Source organism: Sciurus carolinensis, chromosome 3 (assembly GCF_902686445.1).
Source record: "Sciurus carolinensis chromosome 3, mSciCar1.2, whole genome shotgun sequence".
NCBI lineage: Eukaryota > Metazoa > Chordata > Mammalia > Rodentia > Sciuridae > Sciurus > Sciurus carolinensis.
In genome coordinates, this window is record NC_062215.1 from 135,623,648 (window position 1) to 135,646,111 (window position 22,464).

General features: G+C 32.8%; 1 protein-coding gene across 4 annotated transcripts in view; it reads right to left on the reverse strand.

Annotated features, from left to right (window-relative positions):
* The window catches only part of Calcrl (calcitonin receptor like receptor), a 98,906-nt gene that overhangs the window by 17,047 nt on the left and 59,395 nt on the right, over positions 1–22,464 (reverse strand). For all 4 annotated transcript variants that reach the window (XM_047545448.1, XM_047545447.1, XM_047545446.1 and 1 more), the window contains 5 exons: positions 21,399–21,534; positions 17,420–17,530; positions 17,204–17,316; positions 15,712–15,803; positions 505–631 (listed from right to left, as the gene is read on the reverse strand). In XM_047545448.1, the coding sequence (XP_047401404.1) occupies positions 505–631; positions 15,712–15,803; positions 17,204–17,316; positions 17,420–17,530; positions 21,399–21,534 (579 nt within the window). The remainder of the gene's footprint in view (positions 1–504; positions 632–15,711; positions 15,804–17,203; positions 17,317–17,419; positions 17,531–21,398; positions 21,535–22,464) is intronic.

A 22,464-nucleotide genomic window follows, 5' to 3' on the forward strand; every position in this document is an offset into this window, starting at 1 on the left:
TTGCCAAATCTTTTTAAAATTTTATGTTAATTGAAATAGGAGGTGTATAATTCATTATTTTCCTGGTTTATATTCTTTTTAATGTTAGCCTGATACAAAAAGTAAAGTTTAAATCGAAGTTCACATTTTCAAATACTGTTTTTTTATAGTTACACAGAATTAGTCACACTGTTTTTTCACATTGGATGGAGTAAATGTCATATAGTCATCATCGCACTGATGATAGCCATAAAATGAACTCATACTCTATATAATATGTATAAATAATTGAAATAGATATATTCCTCCTTTTACTATTTGCTTTTTATATCTTAAGGAACATTGAGAAACAAGTTATCTTTCTTGTAATATAGCTCCATATGTTCTGTATGTCAGACCTGAAAACATACATGCATGTGTACTTCCACACGTTCTACATGCATCAAACACCCCATCCCCACATGGATTCTCCCTCTCTTCCCCACCAGCCCCTTGAACCTAAAAGGTAGGCCATGTTTTACTCACAGGATTTGTGGCCACTAAGGCTTGGTTGTTGGCCACTGCAGTGAAGTGAATGATTGTTACAACAGAGTTACAAACAAAAGAGAAGAATAGATTTTTGTGCAAGGTAATCCTTTGGCAACTTAGACTCCTACAAGGCAAGAGAAACAAAGTGTTTGGACATCATAAAATGTTTCCACACTTTTTATTAAACATCATTCAAATAGGATACATTTCCAATTCAGGGAAGCTGCTCTAATTTTAGAATCTCCCCAAGGTTCACTCATGATAAAATCTTTATTAGGGTAAACCAATAATTGCCTAAAACCTAGAGGCAAAAGTGTTACTTAGCAAAGTTAGGAATGTGTAGGGATTGGGAATTTGCCATACAAGACCTATACCTAAATTCCTTCTATTAATATGGGAGCATGATTAGCATATAAATTCATTTCCCAAAGGCAGAAACTGAGATTCAAGTGCAGTTAAATAATCAAAAACTTACACCACTAATTAATTTGAACACTTTGGATGTCTGTCAGATTCTCACACAGATAATGTGCTTTTCATTGTAGCACATAGGCTGTTTGTTCTGCTTGTTTTATTGTGATGGTATTGATCATGCTGACCAACCAGGAGAAAGATATTATTGCATTTAGAATAGATGAATTGATAAAAATGTACACTTAGCAACCAATGAGGTCTTCTGTGCTTCGATGATTTTTTTTTTTTGCATTGCTCCAGCTAAACATAAGTTTTAAAAATAGCACCACCTTTTACTGAAGTTTATCTTAAATAAAATAAAGAAGAAGAACCAGCCACGTTCATGTAGAAACAGATTTTAGGATAAATGTTATCATTAATGATAAGCAATGATGGTTTTTAGCTTAAAAACTAAGGTTGTCTGTACATGACTATCATACCCACATTCAAGGGCAGACTCAAGCACTTCATGAGGCATCCCTTGAAGGCTTGTTACAGGTAACATTTTAAGAAAATAGACTGGAACCCACTTGAAGCTGAATACTTAATGTCAAGTCTAAACATATATATATAGGATAGGTGAAGAATCATTTCACATAGAATTTCATTTTGTATATTTTACTGAATTATACAGTGAATGTGGTCATCCTAGATAATACATTTTGTGCAATTCAGGTAAAAAATTCCTACTTTCAAGTCTTTAAGGAAATTTCACCTAAATTTATCACTGTATTCCTTTATCCTAAAAGGGGTACACACTCAGGATGTTAGAATGAGAGATCAAGGTGTTGCATATTTAAAAACACAAAGTTTAGGCTATATTACCTCTGGAATTTCTTCTGGTTTATAGATCTGTAATTCTACATAAAGTTAGAATATTTTAAAGACTATGGAAGCAAATGCAATCAAAATCAGGATTATGAATTGACAATATATGCTTTCCACAACTTTGGATGGTATTAATGGAGAATTCTTAGAAAGAGTCGAAAGACAAGATGGCTCTTAGAATAATCATCAAGGTAGTTAGTACAGTCATATATAACAGCAAGTGTATGAAATCTAGCTGAAGTCCATCAAAATAGAAAGAGTTGAGAACTGCTGGTATCACGTTAAAGAGTCATTTACTTTTACTTCCGTTTGAAGGGCATAGGACTAATGAGAGGCAGGTGGGGATCAAGTTTGTACTACAGAGTATTGACATTCTATAGTAAAGAAAAATCTTTGAAAACTTTGAACAAAAAGTAGAATTTTTGCTATTGCTGAAGAAAATTCAACAATGAAAGAAAGAATGAAATTTTCTTCCCTGAGAGTGAAAATAATCAAGGAATAGTAGAAAAGTTCTAGTAAAAAAATATACTTTCCAAATGGTTTATGTTATGTGTGGCTTACCATCTTCTATGATGGATGCTGTTAGCATAAAATTTGTTTATGTGACCTTATTTTTAAATACCTGCTTTGAGCTTACTCTATGTCTACGGAGTGCCAAGTATTATTTAGGAAGGAACTGCATGCCCATTCAAATATGCATATATATATATATTGCAACAGAATATAAGCAGCTGAGCTACCATCGTGAGGAAAAAATGTTTTCTTTAACTGGTTATTTTGCCCTTTTCTGCTGAACACCATTATATCTAGGTCCATTGGTTAAGGGGTGTGTGTGTGTGTGTGTGTGTGTGTGTGTGTGTGCAAACAAAAATTTCATAAATTTCAATTTATAACTGAAAGACTAGAAAATTGCCCAGGCAGAAAATCTGAAATATTTGTAAGGAATAAATTGGAATGAAGAAAAACAAACATAAAAATAGAGGAAAACAAACATAAAAGTAGCAATACGTGAACACAGAACAAAGAAAGATACAGACTAGGAAATATAATACAAGCAACATTTATATTTTAATTGTGACTATTTATATTAATAATATTTATTAATAATATTCACATGAAAAAATTGGAAGGAATTAAAATAAAATTCTAACTATAGTTAGTTTAAAACAATTTTATTGATTTATTTTTGTGGTACTGGTGATCAAACCCAGCATGCATCTCACCCTTGCTAAATGCTCTACCTCTGAACTACATCCCTGGTTCCTAAAAACAATTTTAAGTGTAGGCAAATTTGCTTTGCCTACATTTAAATGTCCTGCCCTTCTCGATATAGTCTGTATTTCTATTCTATTCCAAATTCTCACTTTCTCATCATCCTGCCCCTACTTTAATCTATCTCAAAAGGTAAGGACTTAAAAATGAGTTGCTGGTATATGTTCTCTTCGAAGGATGTGATTGTTGTGAGTACAGACACACACAAAAATGACATCTTATTTTCTTAATATTTGGGAAAGTGGTATGCTGCATTTCTGTTTTGAAGACTCCAACGATGTAATTATGGGCAAATAATGAAACACTTAAAATTGTTTGAAAGCTCGATATCAAAACTAAGCAAATATTTAAGATAGGATACTGGAAATCATTTCATTATAGAAATTATAAACATACTTGAATATTTTATGAAATTATCCAAACACTGATCATCCTAGATAATCCACCCTATACATCTCAAATCACACATCTGCTTTGGAGACATTGACACTGAGTGTAGTTGTCTAGATTTCTGTAATGAACTGGATCATTGCAAAATCATTTCAAGTCATGTTGTGAAAATATAACCTACCATCAAAAACATTAACCTATTGTTTTAGTTTCTCTCACTTCTGCATCTAGGTGCAGTGAAACTTTAACAAATATAAACAGTTGTTATCTAACATATGGTTTCCATCAATGTACAGTGGTAAAATGGCTCAGATTTTTCTAGAGATGCATATTGTTTCCTTAAAAGCATATTCACTAGTGTATGTAAGTGGATTGGTATAAGAAAACCAACTTGTGAATGAAAACCAAGAGCATGTATTGATAAACACATATGTTTAAATGAGACTAAAATTCAGGGGGTAGTTTTTCAGTGTTAGCATGTACTGAATTTTACTTATTTTAAATTTTAAATGTCCTTATTTTAATCAAAATATTTAAGGCAATTATGTATACACTTAGGAAATGTTTTACAAAACTCCCTGCTTTCTTCAAATTTATAATATCCCTTTCTATTCTAGTATAACCACAGAATAGAAAATATGGTTCAGGGTCTGGATTGTTTTCATTTCACATTCTCCACGTACAATTATTTTAGAACACATTTCAATATGCAATTTCAGCCAGAAAAGTTACAGGCAATTGGTGCAAGGGCATCAACAGAACCATTACATTCTATAATGTAACCATGTTTTTTGAATTGTCTTTTGGAATGATTAGAAGCAGGTAGTATCAAGTCAGGGCTTGTGATTCAGAGTGGGTTTTGCCTGATCTGAGAGCAAATCAGAACCCTGACCCCAACTTACAGAAGAAATTTGAATCATGTAAGATCTTTAATCCTCAGTTTCCTTATCTAAAATGTAGGGATCTTCATAGGATTAGCTTGAAGGTTAAGGGACATAAATCACACCATTTGCTAAGCATAACTTTCAGCCTATAGAGAGCACTCCATGTCAACTTAGCTATTATTTTTTAACATCATTATTACATGAATGATTTTAATCAAGTAGTCTAATCATTTTCTGTCACATATATTAAAATAACATCAAGTAATATAAAATACTGCCTCTATACTAAAACATGTATGTTTTAAGTAACTCCCAACAAAGAACCTGTGATTTTTTTGTTACAAAGCACAATACTTCAGTATTAGGAAGATAATTTCCACAAAATGAAACAGATCTAGCACATAAGTTACTTTCTGCAAAGAATTTCATCCCTTCCATGGTTGTCTCCAAATCACTACATTTGCTATCATTATGATCCCTAACACTATACCATTTCATCTTCAAAATTTTCACCACTATCAATGACAAAAAAAAAAAATCCTATTTTTTTTTAAGTTGCAAATGGACACAATACCTTTATTTATCTTTATGTGGTGCTGAGGATTGAACCCAGTGCCTCACACATGCTAGGCAAGTGCTCTACCACTGAGCCATGACTGCAGCCCTTCCATTTTGAGAGGAGCTAAAAATTTCCAAACTACTTTTCTCAACACTAATTATGAGCAAAATAAATCATGGAAGAAGTGAATACGGGCAATGTAAATATATCCCAGTTTACAAAGTACTGCTTTCTTATTCTAGTTGATCTGATTTAATATATAAGTCCCCAAAAAGCACAAATCATATATTTGAAAGGAAAGTTCATATCAACCTAAACACTACCAGAAATAAAGGCAGAAAACAACAAATTTAATAAAATAGTAAAATCAGTATTTCTATGCTTTGTCTACTGAATGGAAGCTGGGGTTGATAGTCATCTGACTAATGAGGAGTAGACATGAGCTCTTCCCAACTGCTGTCTTTTGGAGGCTGCTTGTAATTGGACAAATTAGAAAGAACATGAATGTTTCCACCAGGGTGCTAAAGGACAGGCCCTCTGGAGAAATGGCAGCTCTTCCCTGTCATGTCCCCTTGTTCCCTGTCCTTGCAGGGCTTCTTATTCAATGTAAATGAGAGTTCAGGGCTGCATGTGTGACCAACCGCTGTCCTTCCATTTATGAACTGCCCTGGCACCAGTGCTCTTTCTGGTTTCCCAATGGACAGAAAACTGAGAAAAGAGGAAACAGTCAGTCTCATGATTCTTATACCATAAAAACAACCAAACGAACACCCTAGTAGAGGCAAAATTTAGAATAATAGGAGCCATCATTTCTTGAGCCCTTAATACAACCCAGGCACAGAGATAAACACTTTAAAGTCTCTATCTTATCTCATAACCCCATAAAATATCATTATCCTTTAATAAAATTGAGGTAAGTTGCTCAAGATCATACTCTTATTAGGTGATCTGTTTAATTTGAATATTGATGTTTTTAAAGAAGCCATAAGGCTTTTATCTACTTAATTATTCCTTTAGTTACTATTTACTGTTGCACACTTATCTACTGGAAACTGTTACTAGATTCTGGGGAAACAGTTGTGAATGATCCAGTTCAAGACCCTGATATATTATTCTTATTATAGTGGAAGAGAAATAGACATATAAATTTAATAGTATGATTCCCAGTATTGGTATGTGCTTTTAAGAAATCAAACAGGATTATCAGAGAGCAAGTCTGATAATCTGACAAAGCCTGACAAAGTCTGGGGCCTGGTGGCAGGAGCCATACTCAAGATAGAACTAAAATGAGAGAAAATTATTACAGAGGAAACACCCTGAGTCAAGTTCTGAGCTCAATGTTTTTGAGGGTTCTGACAAAGTGGACAAGTGACAGAAGACAAAGCTAAAGTCCAAATTGTTTCCCCCACCCACATATTCTATAGATGAAGGGAATTAAATTTAAAGAAACTAATTTATTCTGCGTCCACATTGTCTTGGGTTACATCTTTTTTCCTGCCTACTACTGGAACACTGTTTTGTATTCTTTATTTTTCTTATATCTCCATCTCCTCAATTTAAGACCTTCTCAGTTTTGACATCTTAACTTCCCATCTGCAAAGGTTAGCAGCCCAATATCCAGCCATTCCTAGTTTTTGTAGATACTAAATGCTAACAGGATGCTACAGTCTTAAGGACTTACTTTGACTTCTTTTCTTACATGGGGTCATATCTGTGAACATGAGGAATAAACTATATATGCAAAACTAAAAAAACAGATTGGTAAATATAACTTTTGGGAGAAAATGGTGCTTCTTTGTATTCTCTCCTTAAAAGTATTAAGTTTTGAAGCAAAAAGTATACAATTTCTGTGTCAAGAAATAGACTAACAGCTTTGTTAAAATGATTTGTTGCCATTCTACTCCCATGAAAACTTAGGCACACTTTTATTATTTATGTTTGCTTCTTTGCTCATGGAACCCAACCAAATGAACACCCTATTAGAGGCAAAATTTAGAACCCAGGGGCACTCTATCACTGAATTATATGTTAGCCTTTATGTTTTGAGAGAGGTCTCACTAACTTGCTTAGGGCCTTGCTAAATTGCTGAGGTTAACCTTGAACTTGATATTCTCTTGCTTCTGGCTCTTCAGTTACCAAGATTATAGGCATGTGCCCTTGAGCCTATAGCACTCATGTTTTAATTTGATCAATAAAAATAGATGAAATATACTATAAATAATTTGCATATTATGAAAATATCAATAAAATGGACATATAATCTTTAACATGCACTTATAGCTTTAAATTATACATTTATTGTTTAAAGTAAGTCCAATTTCTCTAAAGCAATTTCTATTTTATATTTCCATACTTGAGACTTTCCTCTGTTGGCCAGTAATACCAATTAATTAACTTATAACAGAAATGGGTTTTGTTTTAAAGCAAATCCATTACTTATTGCCCTCCTCTGTCATTTCAAATCTGATACTCTAATGGGAAAATTAAATAAATTTCAGTTTAAAAGTTTTCCAACCAGCACTCCCATTACTTAATAGAAATGTTTTCAACTCTCATTACATTCAGTGTGAAAAGGATGACTTTTGCAGAACATTGATTACAAATAACAAATTTGGAGATAGAATAAGTATGATTTAACAAACTATTATAAGAAAACTATATTTAAGTAAACAACACCCATGTTAAGCTGATGGACACCTGGGGAGGCATGCACACAACAGAATAGGATGTTCTTTAGAATCTCAGTGCGTAAGGAAGGTCTAAATGAAAAATCGCACCATAGAGTTAAGAAAACAAGGGTAATGGTGGGCAGGCTTTGACAAGTATGCTATTCAGGAAACACTAGATGTCTACTTTTGAACTCAGCCCTGTCAGACTCCTGACAGTGCAGATCTCCAGGGTTAGCAGTAAAGTACTTAAGTGAAGGATCTGAATTACCAAAACAGGCACATCAGAGTGATTTGTATAGTGAGATTCAATGTAGGATTCCTTTAACTAGTCAAAGGCTGTATCACGCACAGTTTTCAGGAGAAAAATTATAGCTTTGAGAAAAAAAAAAAAAAACTATACTGTCTTTAATTAAAGATATACATAAAAGTAGAACTGAGATTAAAGTTCAAAATATTGATGAAATATATTCAGATATAATCTAAGAAAAAAGGTGAGAATCATTTGTCTTGAAAAGCATAATGCAAGTATTTAAGGGTTATTTCAGTAATTAAGTTGAGAATGCTCTGGACTACAAGTTGGATAATTATTTTGACTGAATTTTATCTGAGATCTTTGGTAACTGCCTAGAAAAGATATTATGAATTCTGTAGGTGCAAGTATGCAACTTGACTTTAAAGTTGTTTAGAGTCAGTATCTGAACTGTCTGCAAAGATGTCTGTAGCTCAGTGGTAAAGTGCTTATTTAGAATGTGCAAGGTTTGGGTCCAAACCACAGGTAGCATCACCAAAATTAAAAATAAAATAAATTAAATAAAATTTTAAAAAGAATGAATGAAGTGTCAGCAATGATGTTCTTTCACAAAAAGAGAAAAGAAAAAGAGCCTCTTTTCCTCTTTTTTTCCCATACAAATCAAATATCACATGCTCTCTTTTATATGAAAGAAGATAGAAACTTTTGTCTGACTTGAAAGAGAAAGACTTGCTATGCTTTCAGATTTTAAACAGTAATTAAAACATAATTTGTAACTAATTCCAGTAAAGTTTATTCATTTATTTTATCTAAAGGGTTCTGCTTTGTTTTTCCAAAGATCATTATGAGTAAGAGTCATTGCCTCTCAGGGCTTGGCAAACCCCAAAGTTATGTCTCTCTCTCTCTCTCTCTCTCCTTCCCTCCCTTTCTGTTCTCTTTCTTTTTATCTCCTGCTCTGACTCTTTCCTTTAATTGACTGTAATATAAAACAAGTATATCTGGTGAATAGCGCTTCATGTTCTGTTTCTAATTTAAAGCATGGATGAGTAGTAGATTTTTCTCTTCCCTTTCTAAACACAAAATAACAAACAGTACCCTAAGTCAACATTTTGTATAGTTCTTGCTTTTTTATTAGGTTGGATCAGTGACCCTTAATTACCAAAGGGAGAAAAAAATTTCTTCTACCAAAGACTAACCAAGGATGACTGCAGCATGAGGAACTGGATTAAGAAACAGAAAGAAGATGCTGATAGATTTTTGTTTTTATATACAAAAACTTTATGCGAAACATATGCTCATCTAGGAATTGCTTCCAGGTAGACTGGAATAAAACTAATGATTACTATTGCCCTTGGGTTATTTTTGGGTTCTGGAGTGTCCAAAGTCTCCTGTATTAAAGGATTGGTCCCAATGCTGCAATTTGCAGAAGTGGGGCTTTGGGAAAGAGATTGGAACATGACTGCTCTGACTTCCTCAGTGGATTAATCCATTGACAGATTAATAGTTTGATGGCATTATGGGAAGTTGTGGAAATTTTAGAAGATGGGTCTAGTTTGAGGAAGTAGGTCATTGGGGATGTGCCCTGGAAGGGTAAATGTATTTCTTGTGTATCTGATGTCTCTCTCTCTCTCTCTCTCTCTCTCTCTCTCTCTCTCTCTCTCTCTCTCTCTCTCTTTCTCTCTTTCCTTTCCTTCTTCCATGAGCTGAGCAGTTTCCTCCACCACACCCTTCTGCCATGGCTCCCTTGGAGCCAGCCAACCATAGACTGAAACCTCTGAAACCATGAGCCCAAATCAATCTTTCCTCCTCTAAGTTGTTTCTCTCAGGTATTTATCACTGTGACGAAAAGCAGACCAACATACCTTGGCTCTACAGGAGCAAGCTTAATGAGCCATTCATTTTGAGCACTTACTGGCATGGCTCTGATCCTTCAGTTTAGCTGCAGTCTCCCGGCTTGTTTCACTCAATCACTTCTGATTAGAATTTTAGAGTCTTAGTCTAAATCTTGTTGTTGTAGATAACAAAGGCCAGACAAACTCAAAGGTTTTATTGAAGGTCACAGAGAAGGCATGAGAAAGTCAGTCCTAGAAATCATCTTCATAGCCAGTGCATGTCTTCATTCCTCAAAAACCTGAGTGTGTCTACTAAGTGGAAGGTACTATGCTAAACTCTGGGACATATAAAGAGGCAAAATTCTCTTGGAGCTAATTTTGTGAAGTTCTTCCTGTTCAACCTAATAGCTTTCCTCGTTTCAGGAGATAGTTCTGTGCATTAAGAATTAGAAAGTTCTAAATTCAAAGACTAAATTCTCTAATGTGAATTCAACCATAGGGTCTGCTGTATGATATTTTGTGGTCATAAATAAATTTTATTAACTTGTCTGATTCTCTTCTGACATATTGCCAATTCAGTTCACAAAAAGTTTTCTTTAATATTCACTTATTTTTTACATGATCATTCTAACAATTTATTTATAAATGTGGTGCATCTATAACTAAATACACCTTAATTTTGTTTTTAAAATACAATTAACACAATATGCCTGCCAGGGCTAAATATCTATTTTAAAACAGCTTAATTGATTAACAAGAAAGAGTGATAACAATGCCAATAGTAGATAACTTTTTTTTTAATAAATCTTTTTTTTTAAGTTTTTCTATTTTATTTTTTTGTTTTATTTTTACAGACTGCATTTTGATTCACTGTACACAAATGGAGTACAAGTTTTCATTTCTATGGTTGTACACGATGTAGATTCACACCATTTATGTAATCATACATGTACATAGGGTAATGATGTCTGTCTCATTTGGTGGGTTTTTTGTTTGTTTGGTTTTTCAGTGATACTAGAGATTGAATGCAGGACCTCATGCATGCTAGGCAAGTACACTACCACTGAGCTATACCCCCAGCCCTATAGATAACTTTTTCTGAACCAGACACTGCTTAGCACTGCATTGCACTGATTTTACTGCTATTATATCAACACTTGTAACAAACCTATGAGGTAGATACTAACATTATCTGCATTGAAAAGATTCTAAATTTGGGTTTAGAGAAGGAAAAAAAAAATGTGCTTCATATGAAGCAAGTAAATGGCCAAGGCAGGAGCTGGGAGCAGTTGTGCCTGTAGAGAACACACTTTCTGGCAGGGGTATCTAGACACATAAAAAGCATTTTAAATGCCATTCATTAGTCTGCCCTGAAGAGGGTTCCTGATGTCTTTCCTAAGGCCTGAGAGTATATAATAAAAAAGAAAATAATTTGTAGCTTTGATTCTTTCTGTTGAAGTTATTCATTTTTAAAAGACAATTTATTCAAATAAAATGACAAAGCCAAATAGAAAGATTGGAAGGGGCTCTGGAAAAGCCAGTTAATTACTTAGGAAATAATTTAAATTAGGTATTAGACTAGATAATCTTTTCATGACTTAAGGTTTACAATTTCTACTTGCTGAAATTCTACCCCATCAAAGCACTTGTTTGAATGATAGAATCATCTCAGGAATCCTCTAATTCTGTGAGTCAGAATCAGTCTTTCTTTCCTCTGTGTTCCTCTTTGTAGCTCCATAATAGTACTTACTTGGGTCTTTGATTATTTGCTTTAGCTTGCATTACTATCATATAGAGGTAATGCTGAATTGACTACCTAAATGTAGTTGAAATGCCCAGATGATTGAAGCAGACTAATGAGGACATTAGGAAAGCCTACCATTTATTGAACAGTTCCTACATGCCAGGGACTGTGTAAGTCTACTTTGTCCAATAATTTTAAAAACATCATGACCCATTATTAAAAAAAAAAAATTAAGCTCACTTAAAAGCAGAATCAGGTTAAGATCACTATTAGTAAGTGATGATAACAAGATTCAAATATATCCCATGGTTCTAATATGGTCTTAAAATAACCATCAAAATTGTTATGCCAAATTCAAGTGTGTACTTGTACTAGCTCATTATTCAAAGATTCCAGTTTTTATTCCACTGTAGAGAATGAACAATGTACTTTCAGTATAAACTTTAAGATAAACAAGGTGATTGAAACTCTATGCTTTATTTCATATGGAAGTCAAGAAACACATTTTCTTTATTGGCAAGACTTCCATATGTTTAAAAAGGTTTTGATTATGTAGCATGCTATATACATGATTTTTAAGATTGGAAAATTTAGTAAATAACAAATATATGTAGTTTTTGCATACAGGGATCTTTACCTTATTTTGAAAAAAACTTGTTCTTTTTCTAAATAGCAAGATATGTGGAACACATGGACAACATTTGGAATGACACTAAATTTCTGGACTCTTTTTTGGAACAAGCAATGTGTATATAGATTGTATCTTTAATATACTTTTTAGGTATATAAACAATTAAAGATTTTTTTAAAAAAAATTTCCATAGCTAAAGTAATTCTGGGATTTCAAGTTTTTAGCTTTAAAACTTAAAATTCCTTGTGAATATTATTTGAATAGCATTCATGTTTTGAATAAACTATCTATAAATACAGATATAAAAATATTGAACCAGTCAGGCATGGTGACACAAGCCTGTAATTATAGCTACTCAAGAGGCTGAGGCAGAAGGATTGCTAGTTTGAGGTCAGTTGAGTAATTTAGCAAACCCCACTATCTTCTCTCACCATCCCCTCTCTCTATATATAGATATCTCCAGATTTTCCTTTAACTTCTAATAAATAGTGTTTACCTATATAAAAATTTACTTATGTAAATTGATTTTAGCTTGAAAAATACTTTCACAAATACAAGATTCCCTGTTACTGAGATTATATTTTGATTTTAAGAAATAACTCATAATGAATTCTAAACTACTGCTTCATTCATAGACTCTTGAGCTTCAGAGGATCATTGTAGATCATCAAGTCTAGCTATGAATCCAGTATAGAAATAACCCACTTCAACACTTCTAACAGGCTGGCATATAATTTCTGTCATTGTATTTTGTTTAGCTGTTAGATTTTACTTTTCTTTTCTTTTTAATTGAGCCAAATATTTTCATCTCTCTTTGTTATTATACAAACTTCATTCCCAATCAAAGTCGTTTGGATTCTTGAAGTCATATGTTGTGCCCTTTGTATGCTGTGATCAGCTTATATTATTTTCTCCAATTTCTTCAGCACTCTAATAAGCCAATTTCTATGAACAGTGTTTTCCTATTACAGTGAGAACTGGGTGATTGAATGTTATGATTAGAAATTTAGAATTGAACATCATATGTGTCTGGTACAGTTTGGTAGCATTGCTTCATTGGCAGTTCACGATTGTCTTGCTTGTTCACAGCGAGTGTTTATTTCATTAAAGTCTAGAATCTTTCCAATAAAGAAACTTCGTTAATTTTGCATTACACCCTGGAATTGGTCAGGACTTTATTCCTATCTTTACTAAATTCAAACTTGTCTGGGGACATACCACAGGGAGTTCTAGGAGACCATTGTTCCCTGACTACTGGTTTTGGCATGCAATATAATTGCTATCCTTTGTAAATTTATCTTTCAGAAATTTAATTTACTTATTACATGCAAAATAAAAAGAGATCATTTAATCTGAAGAATCTTAGTTATAAATGCTTTTAATTGGAAGAGATGGTGATCTCCCAAATGGTATTAGAATTTTGCCCCAGGTCCACTGTAATTAGTTGCAATTTTGGAAATACTATAATAAGAAACTCAAGATTTTGAGGAAATGATGCTAAAGATTAGCATCATCTTAGCATCATTTAAAATTTAGCATCAGTTTAGCATCATTTAACTGCACTAGGGAGCAGGCACAAAGGAAATCAAGGTATGTTGGTGATTTTGATTTTATAAGAATTGTAATAGGATATTGAAAATTTTAAAGTAAAAATGACAATATGAGATCTACTTTTAATCTAAATCTTTGAAAATATTCTGGATCCATTGCTTGTACTTGAATAAAAGCTACCTAGGACAAGACTGGTGGTGATTGCCATAGAGATGAATTTCAGCAAGCTTATTAGATTGGAGGGATTTCAAAAGGTCTAGGAAGAGGATTTTAGGGAGAAGAAAGGAGAGAAAGGCATTACCAATTATTCCTAAATTTCCAATAAATGCAACTGGCTTTCTTGTAATGTCATTGCTAAAGACGGGTCACTCTGGAAGAAAGCCAACTTGGATTTGGAGGAGGTAGAAATTATAAATTTCTTTTGAACATGTTGATTTTGAGATACTTTTGAGATGATGTATTTCAAGAGTCATAAAAAGATATATACCCTTTGACCAAGAAATTCCCAAACTCTGGAACATAGCCTAAAAAAATATTGCAAAATATGGGAAAGTTATGGCTGAAAATGTCCATTGCAGTGTTTTTTATTAACTTATTACTGCAGAACTGAAGATTCTGAAGTTCTGCAGAACTGAGAAAGTTTATTTCCATTCTTTAGAACAGATATTTTAAATATTTTAGAAAATTATAAAAACTTTTCCTACTCCAAAGCATTAATTTAAAAAAAATTAAAGGAATAAAATTTTAATAAGCTGTTCATATGCAACTGATGTGACATACTAATTATGAAATATGCAATTGAGAACCAGCAGTCTGTTTTGAGCAAAAAAAACCCTTTCAATAATTTGTAAAATATAATATAGTAATCTCTAAGAAATATTTTTCATATTTTAGGATTTAAAAACTCTTTTCAACTTTAATATAATTTTATACAATTGCTAAATTAAATGTCACATTTAAACAAGAATACAAATGTTTAATTGGTTTTATTGAGAGAAGGGTCATTTTTCAGTTTTAAGTGGTGCCTAGATACTGCTATTGAAAGTATTCTCATACAACTGACGCTAAAAATACTGAAGAAGGTGCTTATTTACAAATCTGGTGATTCTGATGCAATCTCTAGAGGCCTCAACATTGAACCCAAGAGGCATAATCATAATCATTAATTGTTAGTTTTTTATTCAATATAGTTCAAATATTTGATGGACACATGGTCTTAAGACTGGGGGTGCAGCTACACATATATATATATATATATTTAAAAATCGAACCATCTGATAATTTCTAAATTTGTCTTATTCTGGTGTACTGCTACTCCAGATACCTTTGTAGCTGCTAATGCTCCAAGGTGGTCATTGATGCTTGTGATGATAAAGAGAGAAAGAAGAGAAAGAAGGCCATGATGACAACAATGGAGATGAAAATACGGTGAAACACAGCTACTGACTCTTATCACACTGCATTCTGCAATCACTAGCGGTGATCAAAATTATAAAGAATGTGGTAAAGGTATAATGTAATACATGCAAGTAAAGGTATAGAAGTTACCTTATTATAAACTTAAATTTAATTATCGATTTAAGAAATTGGAGCTACTGTGTCTTTGCCCCTCAAAAGCAATGCAAGTAAATTGAAAGTATAATTTAACTATTTTAATGATGATCCCCCAAACTAAGAAAAATAACTAAAGCATAATATGGTTAAATTTTATTTTCAATAATATATATTAAATACTACTACCAGTATTCACAGAAAATTCTGGTTGCTGTTCTACACATGTATACTGATGCTAAAACTGTCTGAGAAGCTGAACAATCAACTAGAAACCTATGATATTTGACAATTCTTAGGACAAAATCAAGTTGGTTGTGACTCCCTTCACAGTACTTTACTTGATTCTTATATAACTAATTTCATTTTGTAAAATTAGGGTTAAGATATTTCCTCAATCTCCTCTCTTTATATTTTACCAAATCAAAATAAATTCAACTTATTTCAACTTATCTTAAATATTCGATTTTTTAAAACATGAAGAGACAGCTATATTTTATATATCTTGTCAACATGTGATATAATCATACACATGACTTGAATTCACTGAAGACATTAGTAAATTAAAAAAGAATTATTAATGTACTTACTTGAAATAAAAGAATATGCCAAGTGAGATAAGAAGTGATGCAATAGATAATCCATGTCCAATTATGGTCAGGTAAAACAAATTCAGTGCAGTCTATAATTTATATGAATAAAAAATTATACAGATATTAACACCATATAAGCATGTATAATCCTATATGTGTATGCACTTGAATTTAATCAAATAGATTCTGTTTTTGAAAGCATGTGATCTAATAGCCTTACAATGATTGCTTGCAAGCCAATAGATACTTACATACATCTGGAATAAAGAATATCTATAAAAATTTATCAAGTAACTTATCAAAATTTATAAATAATATGCCCTTTATTTCAGAAGTTAGAAGCCACATTTTAAGTCTATAAAGTAATACTTCTATTGATCTTGGTCATATAGTCCATGAAACCAGCATTTTATATTTAAAATCAAATGCTACTAGGTGATTTGGTTTATTCAGACTTAAATGCCAGAAAAAAGCTTTCTTTTCCAATTGGAGTTTCTCTTTTTTCTTTTTAAAGTTGAGGTTGAGAGGCAAATTTTAATATGGCAGCTTATAAGATCTTATGATCTGTACAATTTTTTTTAACTTTTCTTTTTTTTACATTTTCTTCTTTTTCTGTTTTCCATTTACTTTAACCTACCATCTTATATTGTATTTTTATGATTCCCTTTGAACACTTCTTGGAATAACAGGGAATACATGTCATAAATATAATAATAGCTGGCAGCTGTCGAATGCTTACTATATTCTAGTCTTTGAAGTGTTTTCCTTGCACTAAGTAAAGTCTTCTGAAGACATTAGGAGAAATCCATTGTCATCTAATTTCATACTTGGGGTACTGAGGCAGAGAGACATTAACTGACTTTCCCAAGGTCATTCAGTAGGCAAAGGGCAGAAAAAGAAAAGATATCAGGACTCACTGTTTTAATCACAGTGACAAATTGCCTTTATACAAACATGCCAGTGTAAATTATTTAGGCACTTTCTATCAAGTTTTATTATTAGGACAAACACAAATTAACATTGGTCTTAATGCGCAGTGCTCAAAGTAGGAGCCAGAGTGAGGGTGGTCTACCAGCCAGTCAGAAAGAAAGTCTCTGCTGAGGGACCAGGACTGTTTAAAACATGCTGGACTGATCCTGTTTACTTAAACACAATTTCTGAGGTACTTCTAGTATTTCACCTCAAATGAGAGCTCCCCACATTTAAAAAAATCTCCTTCAGGTATGTTTTCTTTGGAAAACTTGAAACTCCAACACTTAGACATTGACTTGTAAATACACCATTACCTAATAGGACTGTTTCCTCAGCGTAATGACAGAATCAATAATAATTCTTTCCACAGGTATTATTTTTTTCACTGTTTCTCAAATTTTATTATGAAATGGCTTTATAATGGAATGGAACACTGGCTAAATTTTCTCCAGGGCTGTATTAGACAACTAACTGTTTAGATTGCCAGAGTGAATTTCAATTCATGAGCATTACCTACCTTCACTTTTTCGTGTGTATTAACATTACACTGGGTATAATTTGTCCAGGTTCTGTTGCTCGCTGGATGTCTGAACCAGTTTCCATCTTGGTCACAGATCTTTGTAACTTTTTCTTTAAAATTGAAAAGGAAAAAAGAAAGAAAGCAACAGTTTAATTAATGTAGGGCTTTTTAGATAGATATCAAGGAGATTTGTATATAAGTTTCTGCTTTTACCTGAAGGATCAAAATCCTGAAAGTAATCAGGGCAGTGTTGCATTGATTCAGTTCCTGCTGCAACATCATTCCAGCATAGCCAGCCATCCCAGGTTCTGTTGCAGTAAATGCCTGGAAGGGGACATAAAATTAGAGACAACTAGTTCCTAGTTACACCAAAGACATGAAGCCTCAAGCATGGTCTCTCACTGATGGAGGAAAAATGCTTGTCTATGGAAAATAAAAATACATGAATTTCACAACAATTAAGTAGCTTTTTCACCAAGTAATTATAGGAAAAAGTAATTTCTAGATGAGATTTAGAAATAAGTGTTTATGTGTCTCTTGATTTGAAATTTTTAAAAAATGTGAAATCAGGAAAATGTATTATTTTACAATTGTATTCATAGGAAAAGTTTTTAGTATTTCTTAAAACAAACAAATGAATTCATCCAATATTCTTGCTTCATCATTTTCACCCCAAAAAGTACTGATGTAGGCCCTTCTTCCAAATTCTAGTTTTTTCTTCCTTGCATTTTCAAATGGAGCAGAATGTTTAATGATCTCACATTTCTCTCCATTGTGAAGAGGAAGAGCCTCTAACATTAAAACTACATAGATATAAAATACTTGGGAATCAATCTCACAAAAGAGGTGAAAGACCTCTACAATGAGAACTACAGAACACTAAAGAAAGAAATTAAAGAAAACCTTAGAAGATGGAAAGATCTCCCATGTTCCTGGATAGGCAGAATTAATATTGTCAAAATGGCTATACTACCTAAAGTGCTATACAGATTCAATGCAATTCTAATTAAAATCCCAATGATGTACCTTGCAGAAATAGAGCAAGCAATTATGAAATTCATCTGGAAGAATAAAAAACCTAGAATAGCTAAAGCAATCCTCAGTAGCAAGAGCGAAGCAGGGGGTATTGCAATACCAGATCTTCAACTCTACTACAAAGCAATAGTAACAAAAACGGCATGGTATTGGTACCAAAATAGACAGGTAGATCAATGGTACAGAATAGAGGACATGGACACAAACCCAAATAAATACAATTTTCTCATACTAGACAAAGGTTCCAAAAATATGCAATGGAGAAAAGATAGCCTCTTCAACAAATGGTGCTGGGAAAACTGGAAAACCATATGCAATAGAATGAAATTAAACCCCTATCTCTCACCCTACACAAAACTCAACTCAAAATGGATCAAGGATCTCGGAATCAGACCAGAGACCCTGCATCTTATAGAAGAAAAAGTAGGTCCAAATCTTCAACTTGTTGGCTTAGGATCAGACTTCCTTAACAGGACTCCCATAGCACAAGAAATAAAAGCAAGAATCAACAACTGGGATAGATTCAAACTAAAAAGCTTTCTCTCAGCAAAGGAAACTATCAGAAATGTGAAGAGAGAGCCTACAGAGTGGGAGAATATTTTTGCCAACCATACCTCAGATAGAGCGCTAATTTCCAGAATCTATAAAGAACTCAAAAAAACTCTACACGAAGAATACAAATAATCCAATCAACAAATGGGCTAAGGAAATGAACAGACACTTCACAGAAGAAGATGTACAAGTAATCAACAGATATATGAAAAAATGTTCAACATCCCTAGTAATAAGGGAAATGCAAATCAAAACTACCCTAAGATTTCATCTCACCCCAATTAGAATGGCGATTATCAAGAACACAAGCAACAATAGGTGTTGGCGAGGATGTGGGGAAAAAGGAACACTCATACATTGCTGGTGGGGTTGCAAATTAGTGCAGCCACTCTGGAAAGCAGTGTGGAGATTCCTCAGAAAGCTTGGAATGGAAACACCATTTGACCCAGCTATCCCACTCCTTGGCCTATACCCAAAGGACTTAAAATCAGCATACTACAGAGATACAGCCACATCAATGTTCATTGCTGCTCAATTCACCATAGCCAGATTGTGGAACCAACCTAGATGCCCTTCAGTTGATGAATGAATAAAGAAACTGTGGCATATTTATACAATGGAATATTACTCCGCAATGAAGAATGATAAAATTATGGCATTTGTAGGCAAATGGACGAAATTGGAGAATATCATGCTAAGTGAGATAAGCCAATCTCAAAAAACTAAAGGACGAATGATCTCGCTGATAAGCGGATGAGGACATATAATGGGGGTTGGGAGGGGTTAGCATTAGGTTTAGGGTTAGGTTTAGAGTTAGGCTAAGGAGAGCGGCAAGAATGAAGGAAAGAAGGACTGTATAGAGGGAAAAGAGGGGTGGGAGTGGTGGGGGGGGAAGGGAAAAAAAATAAACATCATTACCCTATGTAAACGTTAAAAATAAATAAATAAACAAAAAAAAACTATACAGATATTTTAAAGGCATAGAAAAATCAACTGGTCAAAGTTTCAATGTTATAACACTATGTAATTAAAAAAAGAGTTTTTCTGAATTGTCAGATATAGGTAGAACCCTGAAAGGTGCATTAGATATTTATTAATTTTAACAGGTTTGCACAGTAATCTTGAAATTAATCTAGCTATCAAGAGAGTAGAAAAATTCTGATGGCCTGAAAGTCTAAATGATAGCAATTTCTAAGAAAAGCAACTTAGATGAACACAGTTCTCTCTTCTGTTATTTTAATTAGTCTGCAAACATATATTTCTAATTAAATATAGTTTATAGCCTATCAAAGAAATTTTTCATGATATAATTTTAGAAAACATCTCAAACATGCCGATGTCACTGCTATAGGAGTCTATCTAATTAACTACAATACTGGCAGCATGATAAATGGAATGGTCTAGAATTTTAGTGTGTTTGATGGCATCTGAGTGAGATATGAGTAGGTTTTCCAGTGAAAAAGTTTCTGTGGTCAAACGGATTTTAGAAATACAAAGTTAAAAGAAAGATGCTTCTTTATTGCAAGGCTTTCTATTTTTCACAAATTACAGAATGCGTTGTGAAGTCCTAATATGAATTAGTCAGTGATCTTGAATTCATTATCTGACATAATCAGATAATTTGTCATTGGCATATTTTAAAACATACTTTTTACTGTAAAGAATAATATATATAAAAAGAATACTGGTACAGCTATAACACCCCAATACTTCTCCAAAGATTAATAAATTATATTGTTCAGTTACATTGACTCTAAAAGTTTTTCAACATGAAAAATGCCTTTTTTTCTTTTTTAAGCAAATTAATATGACAATTATGAATGTTAATATTTTACTTTGAACAACTCATTCATATATAAACATAATGCATTATAACATTAAAAATGTTGGAATCTTTGTTTCCCCTGAGAGTTTTAAAAATTTTGAATTATCTAAAGAGATTACATTTTGCTTTGTTCCATTGTGAGTTTTGCATTGTATATTTTGGAGATAACCCTTTATGCTTGCCAGAAAAAACATAGGGTCTGTTTTTGTTTTTCTAATTATGGCAACAATATTTCTGTTACTTATCTTTGCATCTTCAGATCTAGACAAATGTCTGGTGCTTAGTAGACCCTCTGTGAGTTTCTAAAAAAGCAAAAGAATATCCTAAGGAAACAAAAGCTCTTAGACGTCATTAGATTTGCTAGCATAATATTACACAAAGTGTGTCTATTATGAAAAAGACCCTTCTGTACTCATCATTTTGTTATGCAAGTTCCTATCAAGCAGGTTACAAAAAAAAAAAAATAGAAATTACATGAACTAAAGGTGAGTTGTCAATGATTTGAGACTTGTGTCATTGTATTACTATTTATATATTTGGTATTTTAAATATCCTTAAACTATAAAAAAAGATGGTTCTAAAAAGATTACTCTCATATATTTTGATTAGATTTTTCTAAAAGAATGCATTGCAAAATATTTTCATAAATAAATAGTTAAAATTGCACATATATTATAAAAACAAGCAACAAAGTCATTTTAATAATAGACGCAGAATGATATAACAGGAGAGTTTTCTTTTAAAAATTCATCAAATGCATTTAGAATGAAATAGGGTTACCTTCTGCTTGTTGAATGGGGTCTTGCATAATTTTTTGGTAACATTCATACTGAGCTGTCATGATTTTATTTCTAGTAACCCCCAACTGAATTAAGTCATCAGAGACTTCTTCTTCAACTTCTGCTGTGACAAGAATCTGAGGAATTAAAAGAAAACAACTTCAAAATTGTGAAAACATTTTTGTAGTGCAAAACAGCAAGTGAGTGCAGTGATGTCCTGAATGACAAACAGCCTCTCTGGAAGCAGACTCCCAATTTTTAGTGTTTGTCACTTTCCCTGGTATTTGCATTTTCACCATATCCAGTTTCAAACAATCAAGATGGCACCAAAGGCAGAGTTGGGAAGCAGAGTTGGCTTGGAGAAGTCTGTTGGAGCTGACTGCAGGGCAGTCTAAACATGTGTTCTGAAATACAGACAGAGCTATGTTCAAAATCCCCTCCACTCTCTACCCTGTGCCGTTAATGCAGGCAAGATACATCCCCCCAATCTCCCAACCTCTGCTCCTTATTGTAAAAGAGGATAAATAGCTTCAATATAACAGAAGGACATACAAGCACATGGAAAATATTCAAAATTTGTTGCTAGTTGTTATACTTTCACAAACTAATGACAAATTTATTTGATATTGATAAATAGAGTTTTTTAACTTAAACACATCAATAAAAGATTTGAACTACATATATATCTTTTAATATATATACATACATACATATATATGTACATATAACATACATACATAGATATAGATATTTTATTTAAAGAGACATTTAAAATAGTAAAACTTAGCAAAGTGGAAATAATAATAATATTCTCTCTCTGGGTGGCATCACTCAAGTTTCACCATAATGGGCCATTGTTTCTCATTTGCTCTTTCACTGTTTTTAAAACTATTTTATTTGTCTTAATGTAACCGTTGTTAATAAAACTCCTGTAATATAAACAGTTGTGCTATAGAAGAAATAAATGGGAATTTTAACATCAAGACAATAATCTTAGAAGTTTCACCTCTTTTTCTTTTTGCAATGCTGGGGATTGAATTCAGAGCCTCACAAATACTAGGCAAGTG